This window comes from Macrobrachium nipponense, chromosome 6 (genome assembly GCF_015104395.2).
Source record: "Macrobrachium nipponense isolate FS-2020 chromosome 6, ASM1510439v2, whole genome shotgun sequence".
In the NCBI taxonomy this organism is placed as follows: Eukaryota; Metazoa; Arthropoda; class Malacostraca; order Decapoda; family Palaemonidae; genus Macrobrachium; species Macrobrachium nipponense.
Window position 1 is genome coordinate 46,348,644 of NC_061108.1, and position 15,530 is coordinate 46,364,173.

Genomic DNA, 15,530 nt, shown 5'->3' on the forward strand with positions numbered 1-15,530 from the left:
GAGTCCTAAAAGGAGTGACACATTCATGATTCAACCAGGGCTCCACAAGACAGACCAAACAATTACAAAGAATTCTCTTATAGTTAGTCTTGGCGAGAATAGTGCTGTTGGCACAGTGATAAAATATAAATGAGTCAGGAAAGGATGGATCTATCTCTTGTCCTACAGAGACTGCCTCAGCTTTCTCTACAACCCACTCCCACAGATGGGACAACAGCCCGTATGTCAGCTATCTTCCTCGTTACACACAAGGTCTGTGCAAGATGAATGTTCACCCTAGTCTCATGCTTTTCCATCAGGGAAAATAAATAAGTGGGTTTGAGGTCTCACAGCAGCTACCAAAAATAGGTTTTCCGAACTCAAAACCTGTTTTTTGATAGCGTAGCTATTGGTCGTCCTCAAAGCTGCTTACAAAAGAAACAGACAGATGAAGAAATGGTTTAGCTCCTAATAAATAAATACCTATAACCCAGATCAATTTTTGGTCCAACATTAAGTCACGTGTTGTTAACTATTTTCTTTACATATACTACAGGATACCTTAACAGGTTTGCCAATAAAGAACAAGAAACAACATATGGACCAATATATGTAATATTCTCTGTGGTCTGAAGGTGATTTACTTAATAATGTCGGGTCTGGCTGTAGGATTAGTACTCCTTCCCCTGTAATATCTCAGCATGACCACCACTCTCATAGCGATAGTTTAAGGAATTTTTGATTCAAAGTAAAGTCCCAATTCTTCTCTTTATTAAAGATACCCATTGGGGTTTGGTAATAAAGAACAGGAAACACAAGAACCTAAAAATGTATCATCCCTTAGGGTTCTATGGTAACTAACCTAATTATGTCGAGTCTAACTGCAGGATTACTGCGCCTTCACTGGTTCAGGAATACTGCCTCTAATAACCACTCCATACAATCAGGCTCTTCTTTGAAGGGATACTTCTAAAGAAAGTTAACGACGTACTCACCTTTTGGATGGGGTGAGGGTGCCATTTTGATGAGGGGAACTAAAATCATTCTCATCCCATGTAGAAAGGGGTTTGTTTGTACTATACTATTAGGGTGCAGGAAAATTAGGACCATCTGGGATGTTTGCAGTGACAGCTAGGTATACCTTGAGTGCTTGAACCAGGCATATATTTTATGTGAAATACAGTTTCTTTACCAGAAAAGAGGATTTTTCTTTTAAAAACGTCCTCATTCTTAACCAGGAATGATAGGCCAGGAGACAACAATAAATAACAACTAGGTGTATGAGTGATGAAACGTTGTCCCAGTCTAAGAGAGTCCAGTATGCTAATCCAAGCTCTTAATGCCAAAGGAATCAAGAAGACTGCCTTTTGCAATATATGAGTTGTGGTAGTTCTATTAGGGGCACTCAACAAGGGGATGACAGGAGTCTAATGGGAAACCTTGCAGATGCTGACCTTTGCACTGCAAAAGACTGGAGAGGAGAATTAACAATTTCTATATTATAATTAATTCCAAAACCATATGGCGAGGGTCAGAACAATGCTGCCTTGTATGTCATGATTGGTATAATAGCAAGGCAATTGACCTCAATATAAAATACAAAACTGTTTCAACAGATTTCATCTGAGCTCTCGGTGTGTAACGTAACATAACTACATTTTCCATATAAACTGGTATGTTGGATAGATGAAGTCTGTAGTTTTGCACTACGTACCTAGCAATATTAGGTAAACAATCTTCACAGCAGATTAGATTTTAAAAATCCACATATATAGTAGGTGAAGGCTCGGCAAAGAGGGTGAGTAGACGACTTCCCATCCTTCTGTCTGGGATAGAATAGAAGATGCCAGTAGAAGCTATTCTCTCATCTATAGTTGAAGAAATAAGGAACCATTGGCTGTTTGGATAATTCAGGGGCACCAGGCAAGCAGTTCTACTGAAGCTAGTAGATAGTACAAAGCTTTTGAAAACTGGTACAATGAAGGAAAAGGTATAGTATAGTCCTTTATTTGTTCCAGTCTTGTAGGAATTCATCTCTTGCTACTGCCTTTTATGTCCACATTCAGAGAAACACACACTGAAAGTTGATGGTTCTTGCATGTTGCAAACAGTCCCACTTCTGGAGATGGAGGCATATTAGCAATTACTAACTTGAGAGGAGATCAGTGTCAGCATAATCTCTTGATATAAGACACTGCAATTATATTGGTAGGACCAACAAAATGTGTGTCCCCAATGGACGTTTCAATTTTCTAAGATAGAAAGACAGCCAATGGCTCTAGTAAGCTGATATGACTCTCCCTCAGAAATGGTGACATCTTCCTCGTAACTGACAATCCTCCCAGTGGCCCCCCCAACCTGTCAAGGAGGTATCTGTATGAATTATCACTCGCACAAATGGTGGAGTCAGGTTGGTCTGTCTGCCAGAGTCCCCTTCCAGGTCCCTGGACAGAATATCTTCCCAATCTCAGATAAAGATGATCTCAAAGCCTTTTCCTTGCATGTGAAAGTCAGACTCTGTTCAGATCCTACAGTCAATCTCAGAATTTGATCTACCACAGACCAAACAGTAACAGGACCAGTGTTCGTTCAAATTGTTGTCTGGAAAAGCTGGGCTGTGCAAGGAACCTTATTAGGTCCTTCCTCATTCTGGTTTGAGTGCTGTTGGGAAGAGACAGTTGGCTGCAAAGAGTATCCTAACAAAGTCTCAGCTTTGACTGTCTGTTGACTACCACTCTCAAGTTTTGTCAGCACACTTCTCTGGTGGTTCCCCAGATTAGCCAATCATCTAAGCAAGCCAAAAGTTATATTCTTTCTTTCTTAAGCTCCCATAAAATAAGTACAGTATCTATAAAAATTTATGCAAACAGTGTTTGTTCAAATTTGCTGGGTCAAAGATCACCCTTCGTTCAGAGGAATGCTTCTTGGGGACACTGAAGAGTGGTGGCAAATAAAGCCATCTTTCTTCATGGCCCCTTTTTAAGGGGGCCGGCCGGAACCATTATATATGGGGGTATAGGGTGAAAAATGCAAAGTCATGAAAAAATCCATGGAGCTTCATATGGCAATTGAGAATACGTAGACGAAATATTTTGTCAAAATTCCTCTTACTTTCGTAGTTAAAGGGTAATTAGTTAACGTAACTCAATAAGCCTAAAATATTGATCCGTACAAGAAAATGCAATATTTCTTCTTTTATCGAAAATTTTGATAATTATTGTCAAAGAAATGGGGAGAAATTGCATCTGTAGACATTCCCTGAGTCGAGAAGGGAGACTTCACTTCAGTCAGCTACCAAGTCCAACCATCAGTGCGAGCACAAACTTCAAGTATATTCTACACGTTCGATTTCACCTCTGACATTCGCTTGCTTTTATGTATGTTTATGTATGTTTCGGCTAGAATTTCATCATGCCAATGAGGAAAAGACAAGGAAAACATCTCGCTAACATACAGACAAAGAAAAATCGCTCAAGTATTATTACAGAATATCATAATATACGCGTAGTTAGTGAAGAGAGAGGGGAGCGTTGCGTAGTAACGCCCCCGTCTTGCCTGACAGCACACATCACACTGTGCCCAAGGCTACGATCTTTGAGCAAAGAGATCTTCATTTATGATAAATAAAAAAGTTTTGATTTTTTAATTCCCAAAATGGAATATGAAATTCATAATAATCATGATTTATTAAATTGTCTTTGTAAAAAGAGAGTACACCTTCGAGTTTCACCTCTGACATTCTCTTGCATTTACGTTTGTTTATCTTTGTTTCGGCAAGAATTGCATCATGCCAAAGAGGAAAATACAAGGAAAACATCTCGCTAACATACAGAAGAAGAAAATTCGCTGTAATAAGCTGAGTTAGTGAAGGGGAGAGAGAGAGTTGCGTAGGAAGGAGTGCCCCATCTTGCCTCAAGCAGTGCCCCAGGCTACGATATATGAGCAAAGGGATCATCATTTATGATTAAATTATAAATAAAATAGTTTTGGTTTATTAATACACAAAAAAGAAATATACATTCATAAAAATCATTATTTATTATTATTAACATTGTCTTTATAGAGATACGAAGGAAAACTTTGAACACCCGTATCTCAAAACTATACTTATTGACCTTCAAAACCTATCTTCTCACTAAGTTTTAAAGCTATAACATTGGAATTTGGTATATAACTCAGAAAGACATTATACAACAATCAAATAGAGCCCTTTTTTCCCAATTTTGTTTCGTCTTTTTTTATAATTTTTTTTCTCCTGATTTATAGGGTTTATTTTTTTACCATATTGAAAAATTCATATCTAGCAAAAAAATGACTTTTAGAAAAAAAACTCCCCATTCAATTGGAGGTCTACATCAGGTCTATATATGGTAGTATTCCTAGGTCTTAATATTAAATATCAAGGGAGGAGATAGAATTTGAAAAATGGTTATTTTCGGGATAAATCGCCCTGGCATCACAAAACCGAAGGTCAGAGGCGAAAATCATGTGCGGTTTGGAGATGTCCCCAGTCACCTTATTAAGTGGTATGAATATTTAAGTCCTGTCCTTAAAAAATGGCAATAGCCGGTCGGGCCCCTTAACCCTTTTGCGCACAGGCCAAAAATATAAGGGTGTAAGGTACAAGACTTTTCCCCCAGGCCGAAAAGAACACTCGCATGGAAAAGTTTTTTGGTGAAATTCAGTACGTCCAAACTATAACTGATATACGCTTCTGGTTAATGTTAACCCTTAAACACCGAGCTGGTATTTCCAAAAGTGTCTCCCGTATGCCAGCGGCCTTCGTGAGTGAGCGCCGAAGCGCAAAAAAAGGTTTTTTCTAAAAATCACAGCACACTTAATTTTCAAAATTAAGAGTTCATTTTTGGCTCATCTCTTTTGTCATTGCCTGAAGTTTAGTATGCAACCATCAGAAATGAAAATAAATATCATGCGTGAAAAAAAATTTCATATATATAATTGTATACAAATCGTGCTGTGAGCAAAACGGTTAAAGTTAATGAGTTAATTATTTTTTCTTTGTATTGTACACTAAATTGCAATGATTTTGGTACGTAACAAATTGTAAAATGATCAAAGCAACATAGAGAAAATATTATCACAATATGATGCATGAATTCGTAACATGCGGACGTAAAAAAAAAGTAGTTTTAAAAAATTCACCATAAATCGAAATATTGTGCTAGAGACTTTCCGTTTGTTGCAAAATGAAGGTAATTGATTGAATATTACTAGACTATAAGTGTTGTAGCTTACAATTGCAGTTTTCTACCATTTCGGTTGAGTTAAAGTTGACCGAAGGTCAAATTTTTTGTATTTATCGTTATTTATATTAAAATATTTCAAAATTGATAAAAGCTACAACCATGGGTTGTTTAATGTTGTATTCTACGTAAAATTGCACACATTTTCATATATAAATCTTTATGTAATGGCTAATATAAAACGGTGCAAACATTGCGACAATCGGCCAAAAAAATTTCTGATTTTTTCGGAAGAGTTACCGCGCGGACATAAGGAAAAAGTTTTTTTCATAAACTCACCATAAATCGAAATATTGTGCTAGAGACTTCCAATTTGTTGCAAAATGAAGATAAATTATTGAATATTACTAGAATGTACGAGTTTTAGCTTACAATTGTGGTTTTCAACCATTTCGATCGAGTCAAAGTTGATCGAAGGTTGAAATGTTGGCATTTATCGTTATTTATATGAAAATATTTCAAAACTGATAAAAGCTACAACCATGGGTTGTTGTTGGTTGTATTCTACATGAAATTGCACAAATTTTCATATGTAAAACTTTATGTAACGGCTAATATAAAATGGTGCAAAAATTATGTCAAAGTGACTAAATAATTTACGATGTGTTGCTGAAGCTTTTTAGTGCGAGAAGAAAGAAATTCGCGCTTGCACATCTGGGTAACGCTTGTAAACAAAACAACAGCTTGATCCCTGAGCTCCCAGCATCCCTCAAGGCGCATGATTCAACAGTTTTCGTCTAGTAGGCCTATAACTATTTTTCCGCGAATTTAAAAAAAAAACTATTTTGCGTCAATGTACCATACATTGGTTTGGCACCTGACAGACAATTTTCATCATCGTTTTATACGTCCAATCGGCGTTTAAGGGTTAATATGTCGGTAAATGATTGAATTATTTCCTAAAGCAATCAGAACATCTTTACGAGGCTTAGAAATAATAAAAACAATATGATGAACATGAAATTTTTAATAAAAATCGTAGATATTTGTGGAAATAATCATGAAAAATAAAATAATTAGGTTTGGGGAGTTTTATACCTAAATTGTGTAGAAATGTTTGATGCTATAAATGTTTCTTAATGAGCTGTAATTGATGGAAAAATGCTAGGAGTGCAATTTTTAGATTTTCCAACCTACTTATGTTGGTTTTGTATCGTAGCTAAGTAAGCTGGTGGTGGAAGTAGATCTGCATGAATGTATTTCATTTAACACTTGAAAAGAAGCCCAATATTAAGAATAACTGGGGAACTGTCTACCACAAAATCCATTTAGTATGATTACAAAATACTGTACTAGCCTTCGGTAAACACCAAGGCTCGTAAGTCAAGCATGATTTGGAATTATGTTCACATCTTTGTTTCACAAACAAGAAATTAGGCTAATCCCCATTTACCCTTTCAATAATGACAAATTATCTATCAATGTTACAAAATATCATTAACTAATGAGTTTTAATCATAAAATTTTCCAATATTATTGCCTTAATGCTAATTGTCACTTTGTCAACAAGAAAAAACAGCACATGAATTCCAGCATAGCCTAGCAATCTACTCCTAATTTCTTGCCTTGCAAGAAGCCTACTGCCTCTCAATTTTAACAACTGACCTTTTAAAATTCTAAGGAACTAAAACTTGTCATTTGAGTGGTGATACATAAGATGATTGACAAATGCATTATCGAACACTATTTCTGGAGCAAAACGTGGGGATTAGGGAACTCTTGGACAAACCAGAGTGTAATGAGGATGATAGTCAACATACGCACTGTTGTTACATCTGTGATAGTGTGTTGTGGAGAGAGTTGAGGCAGTCGCTGTAGAATAAGAGAAGAGCCCTCCTGTCTGATCGAGACTAACTATAAGAGAATTCTTTGTAATTGGTTGGTCTGTCTTACAGAGCTCTGGGTGGTCCATGAGAGTATAACTTTTTTGAGGGTGAACAGAAGCTATGCTATCAAGTCACAGGTTAGAGAAACAAAAGTTTGAAAGTATGACATAATGAATCATGAAGTTCACAGACAAAGAGAATAATTAAAATATAGCTAAAGTTATGTAAATACACTACAAGCAGTGAAATATAAAGTTTGAAACATTTCAAAAGTTTTCTTTTAATCAACAAACTATATGTGAAAGACTATGTTAAATGAATATACCTCAATATATGCTGCAGAGTCATCTGAGTGTCTAGGAGGAATCTGCCAGTCTTTAGGGGGCTTTGGAAGGTGGTCTGTAATAAACCAAGTAAGCTTTGGCCAACCTTTAAATGACACTACCTCACCAGCACTAGTTTTTGGAATGCCCTTGAAACATGCCTCAGATGTTAATGCGACAGATACACCACAGCTTCCAAGCAAGAAGCCAATCTGAAAACAAAATACACATCTAGAAGATTTTTCGTCAAGTCTTTAGAAACATTAACATGCACATCAAACAGGGTTTCCATTTGTTTCAAGTCCTACACATATTTCTCAATTACTATATAACAACACTGAATAGGTAGTATGTACTACTCTTTCAAGTGTCAGAAATTTTAACTATAATATGCAAGCTCACTTACTTGCTGAGAACCAGCATCTCGCCGAGAAAGAGGAACTTCAATAGGTACTGGTACTAGCCCAGCTTGTAAACAAGCATAAAATGCACACATAAATGACACTGGATCATTATTTGGGTACACAAGGGCAACTCTATCTCCTGGCATTACATTTCCTTCACCTCGCCCACCCAACCTGGTCAGTAAGTTGTAAGCCATCTTTTGCGATCTACTCAACAACTTTCCTGAAAGTTAAATATAATTAGTGGTGTTATCTAACTGTTCAGTTTATCATTAAAAAGTTGTCTGTCAACAGCATAAACAACAAAGAGCAACACGCTCTTAACCAAAAGATATTTCTATTGTCAAAACAAATACAATTAGAAATGGTAATACAAAAAGGATCTGGCAGAACTGTAAATAAAAACAAATAGTATATATTCTATAAATCTCAAAGGAAATACAGGTTCTTACCATATGTGAGTGAAACAGAAAGTTTCCCATTAGCATCCAGTATGGTTGCAACAGGGGCTTTATAACCAGATGATGACCCATAACGGTACACGGCATCTTCAACAGATCGAGGCAACCCAGCTGGAATCTGGAAAAAAAAAAACAAGGTGGGCCATTATACAAGCTGAGTTAATTAAAGGAAGTACACTACAGTAGGGCCTCGATAATTGCGGGGGATAGGGCCCAGAACCCCCTGTGATAAGTAAATACCCGTGTTATCCTGGTAACCCCCCTAAAAAATTGCTTAAAACTGCCTACTTTAGTTCAAAAACCAAATATGTCTTCAACTATCACCTTAAACTAAATTCAAGACAGTTTCAAAGTTATTTTACAACATTAGCCTTAAAACTATATGTAGTATATGTACTACTATACATATGTAGCCTACTAGCCTATGGATTACAGCTAGAAGCCTATATACGCGTGTGCTATTACGTACTCACGTGGGCCTCTTTTCTTTTATATGGAAAGAGAGGGAGAGAGGTAAGAGAAATATCAAAATTATGTAAATCATATGGGTAATCCAATCTATGTTGATAAAGACGGCAACGAATTTGAAATGCAATCGGATGAATAATAAAAATAATGCTACCAGCAGCATGCAGCGAAACATCTCTTCCCTTACACTTAATAACCTTCATCCGACGTTTAGGCTTCTTTCCCATAAGGGTAAAAGAATCAAGGCTTTTGGATGCCACATAATTAACTTGTTTATATGGGTACAATTTAAAGAACACGACGAACACGAATTCAATAACAACATACACAAAACGTGGATAGGCCAGTGTTGCCATATGGGAATGGCAGTTTCTTGCTAGATTTTGCTCCATAAAGTGCTAAAAAATTCAATCATAAACAACAATGCCACCCAGCCAATTTCAACCGATTCCTCTCTTTTTCTATTTAAACATGTTTCTAACATACACAGTGTACTTGTACATTATGTTACATGATTCCTAATAATTTCGAAACCTATTCTGTTCAATTCCTGAAAATGGTTTTGCAAGACTTTGTTCTTTTTTCTTACATGATATATCAAACATGGTAGAATAAAAGAAATACAGTGGAACCTCTACATACGAAAGTCCCTACATACGAAAAATTCAGGTTATGAAAGCAGAGACAAGATTTTTTTGCTTCTGTGTACGAAAAAAATTCAGGTTACGAAAGGGTAAAGCCCGAAATTCGCGTATAAGATGACCCCTCATTTTTCATCTAAAATTGTTGGTTTAAGGTTATGTTCACTGTATAAGACGACCCCAATTTATTAAATTAATATAGCTCAATCAGCTGATGTAAGTTAGTTGGTACATAAATAAAACCTATAATTTGGAATTATCGTATCAAAAATCTTTAAAATTGGTATCTTCATGATTTTAAAATGTTTAACAAAGCTAACCATTACACATCATGACAAATACTCAACATCAGTGATGTCACTGTCAGCAGAGTAATACCCGTTGGAAGTAGGAACTGTCAATATAACAAAACACTTTAGTTTGATTATAAAGTACTAGTACCGAGGTAATGTTGGCCTTGAGTAAACAACAAGGCTTGTAAGTCAAGCAAGACTGGGAACTACAAATAATAAGCAGACTGCAAAAGTTTTGGAGGCAAAAGCAGTCTGAAACTGGCAAAAACATACATGTACTTCATTTAATTTACTTTGTTTATAAAGTAGTTGCAATTTTTAAACCCACCTTTGATCATTTACGAAAGAAATGTATCTCTGAATTACATTCCATTTGGCAACTCAAAACAGTAATGATATCACTAAAAATTAAATCAGCTGATTATTTTAAGAATGTAAACAAAACCACAATGCAAATGACAGATTACTCTGTTCATATTACATAATATGATATGGTAATAATACAAGCAATGGCATTAGATACAGTAAGACAACAGTTTCATATGTTAATTATCTAGTAATAGGTACTAGCAGTATATTCTATTTATAATATATATCTATATATATATATATATATATAATATATTATATATTTAATATATATATCTATTATTTATTATAATTTATATATTATATATTTCAAATTATATATTTTTTATATAGATATAAGATTGATATTATAGTTTATATATCTATATATATATATATATATATATATATGTATATTTTAATATATATACACAAAATAACTATCAGGAACATTCATCAAAAATGATTCTCATCTTGCCTGCTGGTTTGTGCATGCATTTTTTTTTATTTGTGCACATCATAAATAGGCAAAGGACTTAAATTTGGATGACTTCTATATCAGTCATCAGTAACTGAAAGGGTCAATAATAATATCTGAGTAAATAACAGTGCTATTACAAAATTATGAAGTCTGACTATGTACGGATACAAGTATGCATGGCTTCTGAGTAACATCATTAGCCTACACCAGACTTTTATTTTGGATTGGATTGAAGGGCCTAGGATTAGTAAGGACCACAAATGTGGGCTCATTAAATGTAATGAGTTTGTTGTGAAACATCAATTTGTGATTAAAAAGGTCTAGTAATAACTTTGTATATATAAAATTACACTTCACAAACACCACTCACCACAAGCTGCTCTCCTCGAGCTGGAGTCATAACCATTCCCTCAGGTTTTGGAGCATTGGGGTCCTTAGGATTTGCAGCAATTTCTAAATCTTCTTCATCATCCAAGTAGAATTCTGGTAAAGGTCTTCTCTTTGGTCTCTTGAGTGTGTTTAAAAGCTGCTGAATTTTGTTTGATACTTTCCATCTTCCCGTACCTCGCCAATTTTCTGGAAAATTATAAAGAGCGTCTCGCCATCCGTCTGCATGTGACAGAACAGGAGGAGGCACCAGACAGCCCACAAGCAAGCCCAGGGTTAGTTTAAGAAAACACCATTAACCCCAAAAGCAGGGAAAGGAGCAAAAAGCAAAAAGCAATCAAGACAAGAAAAAAAAAAAAAAAAAAAAAAAAAAAAAAAAAAAAAAAAAGACACATGACATGGGTCATGGGAAGTACAAAAAGAATGGCATTACATGAAATTACACCTCACAGCAAGCCAAAGCTCTTAACAGCCAATGGTCTCATAAATAATAATGCATATTTAAAACTCCTGTTAAATTTGAAAGTTCAACCACTGTACATTTAACTTTCTTCTGATGTCTTTGCAAAATCATTACAAATCTACAAAGTTAAGTTACTTCTTTCATCGTAGGGGGCTCCTCTGACCAGAACACTTTTAAACCAAGAGGGACAATGCTTTTACTCACTTTAAAAAAAATTTAATTTTAATCTACCCTAACCTACCTAATCTGTATATTAAGGAAAGTGCAATACCTTATGTATTAATCTAGCAAATTTAATTATGGCAAGTCAAGTCATCATAACTTAATTTTCCTTGGAGGGCTTATGGTGAATACACTGCAGTCATAGCTAATGTCTTATTGACAAAGAAATAAAAATATTAACACTTTTTTAAAAATTCTTAAAAATCTGAAAACTGCAAACCTACAAAATATGTTTAGAAAATACAAGAATTTAATCATGTTCAACATGATTTCAGGGTGTTTGAAAATAACCTGGTAATCTACCAACAATACGTATTGAACAACTTTTACAAGTAATTAATTCAGACTTAAAAAAATACTGCTGTGAATTTAATGGATTTATGACAATGAGGATTTGTTTCAAATCAAGTCAAGTTTCCTTACAATGTTTTAAACATTTACTAGTCACTTGTGCGACAGTTATTTAGGACTTTCTATAGTCGCTCACTCATTTCCATCCACGAGAGTGAATCACTTGGTCATACCCCTAAATGTGTTAATTTGTTAAAATAAAAACCATGAAAATATATTTCATAGCTATAAAAAACGTGTCTGAACTTTAAAACTTCATTTGAACAGTTCATTTTTATTTTCAAGCTGGTTACCAATGGAATGGTCCAAGATAAATACAACAGCAGTCATTTCATTCCTCTCCTGAGCACTTACCAAAATAAGCCTAAAGCTTTTAATAAAGACTCTACTGTTATCAAAAGGGAATTTCTTCACAACAGATGCACATCCTATACTAAGACTCTACACACATGGGACCTAATGCAATGGTATTTCAGGTCACTCTAACTTCCTAAGAAATTATGTCCAAAACTTGAACCCTATGCTAATGGATGAAATAATTAATGATCTTCCTACACTATTATCGATGTGATTCCTTGTTTATAGCTGATAATATTATGTATCTAATTCATCTATTTTTCTTCACATGACACTAGCCCTTTTACATTAATTCTATCATAACTGAGTCTGTATTTCAAAGTTCAAAAGTTTGCCCTTTTCTTGCTCTGGTGAACTTTAATAACTTAGTCAGTTAAAATCTAAAAGTAAGCTGTATACATATATTACAGCCATTCCATGATTTCAGTTTCCCACTCTACCAATGATATGGCTATTAAAACAAGAAATCAGTGATTTCAAAAAACAGCTGGTGGTTCAATTTCAGTTTGAAACATATTATATTTCTATTTAAATTAGTCTTAATACATACCCTACCCTTTCTTCATTAAATGGCATTCTAAGTAGCTTGAGCTAAATTTCATGTAAAACCATGGGTGAAAACTAAGTGTTGATAAAATGTATTCAAAACCAAAATTCATCCAAAAAGTTGTGACTTCATTATTAAAACAAAATGATGTCAGTCGTTAGTTTATGATTTTAGATCCAATACCAAATTTAACCAAAGGAAAAATACTAAAACGTGTAGAAAAATGTGCATTGCTGAATTAAATTACCTGGTGGCCAAAACTTTCTCTTTAAAACCCATATATTGTACATGCAGAAAGCAAAATGCAATGCAAAAATTTTTATTTCACTTCAAGGAAACTAAACATTAGAAATAATGATGCAGTCATATCACCGTTTCTACTCTCGTGGTTAGTTATCAATACACTAAGAGCTCATAATACAAAATATCCAATTTACATTTTTAAAACTTTGAAGTAATACAGATGTCTCATATAAACAAGAGCATGTATATGAGGCATCATTATTTTAAATTAACATTCTGTACAACTGAAGAAACTGAGCTAAATAAAATACTGTGTGCATATATATATACTGTGTATATATATATATATAGATATATATATATATATATATAATATATGATATATATATATATATATATATATATATACATATATATAGATATATACAGTATATATATATCTATAGACACACACATATATAATATATATATATATATATATATATATATTATATATATATATATATATATATATTAGATATATATATATATATATATAATATATATATATATATATATATATATTTATATAATGTGTGTACTCAAGTACTGATTATATACATCATATTTTCAAGTGTGAATTCAGGGTGAATACTGTTACATGACTTCCTACATCCCGGTGTACAATGAAAATTGATTTCTGTTTGTATAACCTGTGGCTTCTATATACAGTACTGCAGTGCATTTATAACCACAAACATTTACGCACAAATAGGAATGAACCAATTGCAACCCAGATTACACTACAGAATAATAAGTCAAGTAGCAGTGATGAGATGATGACAATTTTTAAAAGTAAATTGTATTTTTCCTAACTATACAAATCTGAAGTCTTTTACATTAGGAATTACTTTCAGTGAAGCTGGAAAACGGCTGCTAAACTCTTGGACAAGGTGGTTAGGCAGTAACCACAGTCCAGTAGGCAGGAATACCCACCTGCCCGGATGTAAGCATTCCAGTTTGCCTTTTGGACCAGATTTCAGACTGAGGGGTGGCGTGAGGTGGGCCTAATGTGTAAACGACCTCAGGCTTGTATAGTCAGGAAAAATACAATTTACTTTTAAAAATTGTCATTTGTTCCTACACATTATACAAACCCTTGGTCCTTTACATTAGGAAAATTCATTGACTGGTGGGAGGAATCTACACGAGTCTTTGAACTGACTGGAGTTCTTCACACCTGGGTTACTCTTCCTGGTCGAAAGTTAAGAGGAGCACCCTGCCTCTGACGTATTGATTGGAGCACAGGAACTGCAGATCAAATGTCAGACTTCTGGACCTTTTTGAATGACTGAGGAATCATAACTAATATGAAAAAAAAGGCTAGGAGGAATGTTAATATAGTCAGAGGCAGTAAGGCAAAGATTCAGATTCAAAATAGGTTTGTCTGAATGCCATTCCCTCCTTCCCCTTGCTAGAGGAAGGAGAGGTATTGCTTCAATTATTCTAAAAGAAAATAGAATGGGTACTTGATGTGTAGAATTACCGCATCAGACGCTACTTCCAGCAAGTGTAGGTTTGAGTCCCATTCTCTGCCCGAAGGAGGAGTAGGGGGATGTGGAAGGAGGAGGAGAGGCCAGTTATTCTTGTAACATTTCAAATTTCCAGAACCACACATTTGACGAGATGCTACCTGTCCTGTTAAAGGAGCCAGGTAAGAAAACACAACTTGTTGAGCACCCACCACACATTCAAGGAAAAAAAAATGTTCCAAGGACTTGTGGAAAATATCCAAGGGTAGGAATGCATAGAGGTGGTCTGATGAGACCACATTACTGTAGCTAGCCCAACAGATTCCTCATGAACCCAAGGGATAATTCTAAGCCACTCATTTCGTGAGCTCTCGGGGAAGTGTACAGGTGACGCTGCTGCCAGTTGCAGAGAGCCACCTCCTGGTAGTCTCACAAAAAAGGAGAAAGACGTGTCCTTAGAGGCTTCTTCCTTGGCGAGTCAGTACCAGTGAAAAGTTATAGACATCCACTTAAGGATGTAAAATCTTATTCTAACTGGACAAAGTAATGATTGATCTGGATCATCGTTTCTACTCTCATGGTTAGTTATCAATACACTAAGAGCTCATAATACAAAATATCCAATTTACATTTTTAAAATTTTGAAGTAATACAGATGCATCATACAAACAAGAGCATGTATATGAGGCATCATTATTTTAAATTAACATTCTGTACAACTGAAGAAACTGAGCTAAGTAAAATACTGTGTGCATATATATATATATATATATATATATATATATATATATTATATATATATATATATATATATATATATATATATATATATATATATATGTGTGTGTGTGTGTGTGTATAGTATATGTATATGTGTATATATATATATATATATATATATATATATATATATATACTATATATATATATTATTATATATATATATATATATGATATGACA

At 34.5% G+C, this 15,530-nt stretch overlaps 1 protein-coding gene across 1 annotated transcript in view; it reads right to left on the minus strand.

The window, feature by feature from the left end:
- The window catches only part of LOC135216852 (disco-interacting protein 2 homolog C-like), a 271,475-nt gene that overhangs the window by 126,833 nt on the left and 129,112 nt on the right, over positions 1 to 15,530 (minus strand). Inside the window, exons 10-13 of the mRNA XM_064252365.1 lie at positions 10,859 to 11,097; positions 8,249 to 8,375; positions 7,799 to 8,019; positions 7,395 to 7,604 (exon numbers count right to left, since the gene is read on the minus strand). Coding sequence (XP_064108435.1) covers positions 7,395 to 7,604; positions 7,799 to 8,019; positions 8,249 to 8,375; positions 10,859 to 11,097 — 797 coding nt within the window. The remainder of the gene's footprint in view (positions 1 to 7,394; positions 7,605 to 7,798; positions 8,020 to 8,248; positions 8,376 to 10,858; positions 11,098 to 15,530) is intronic.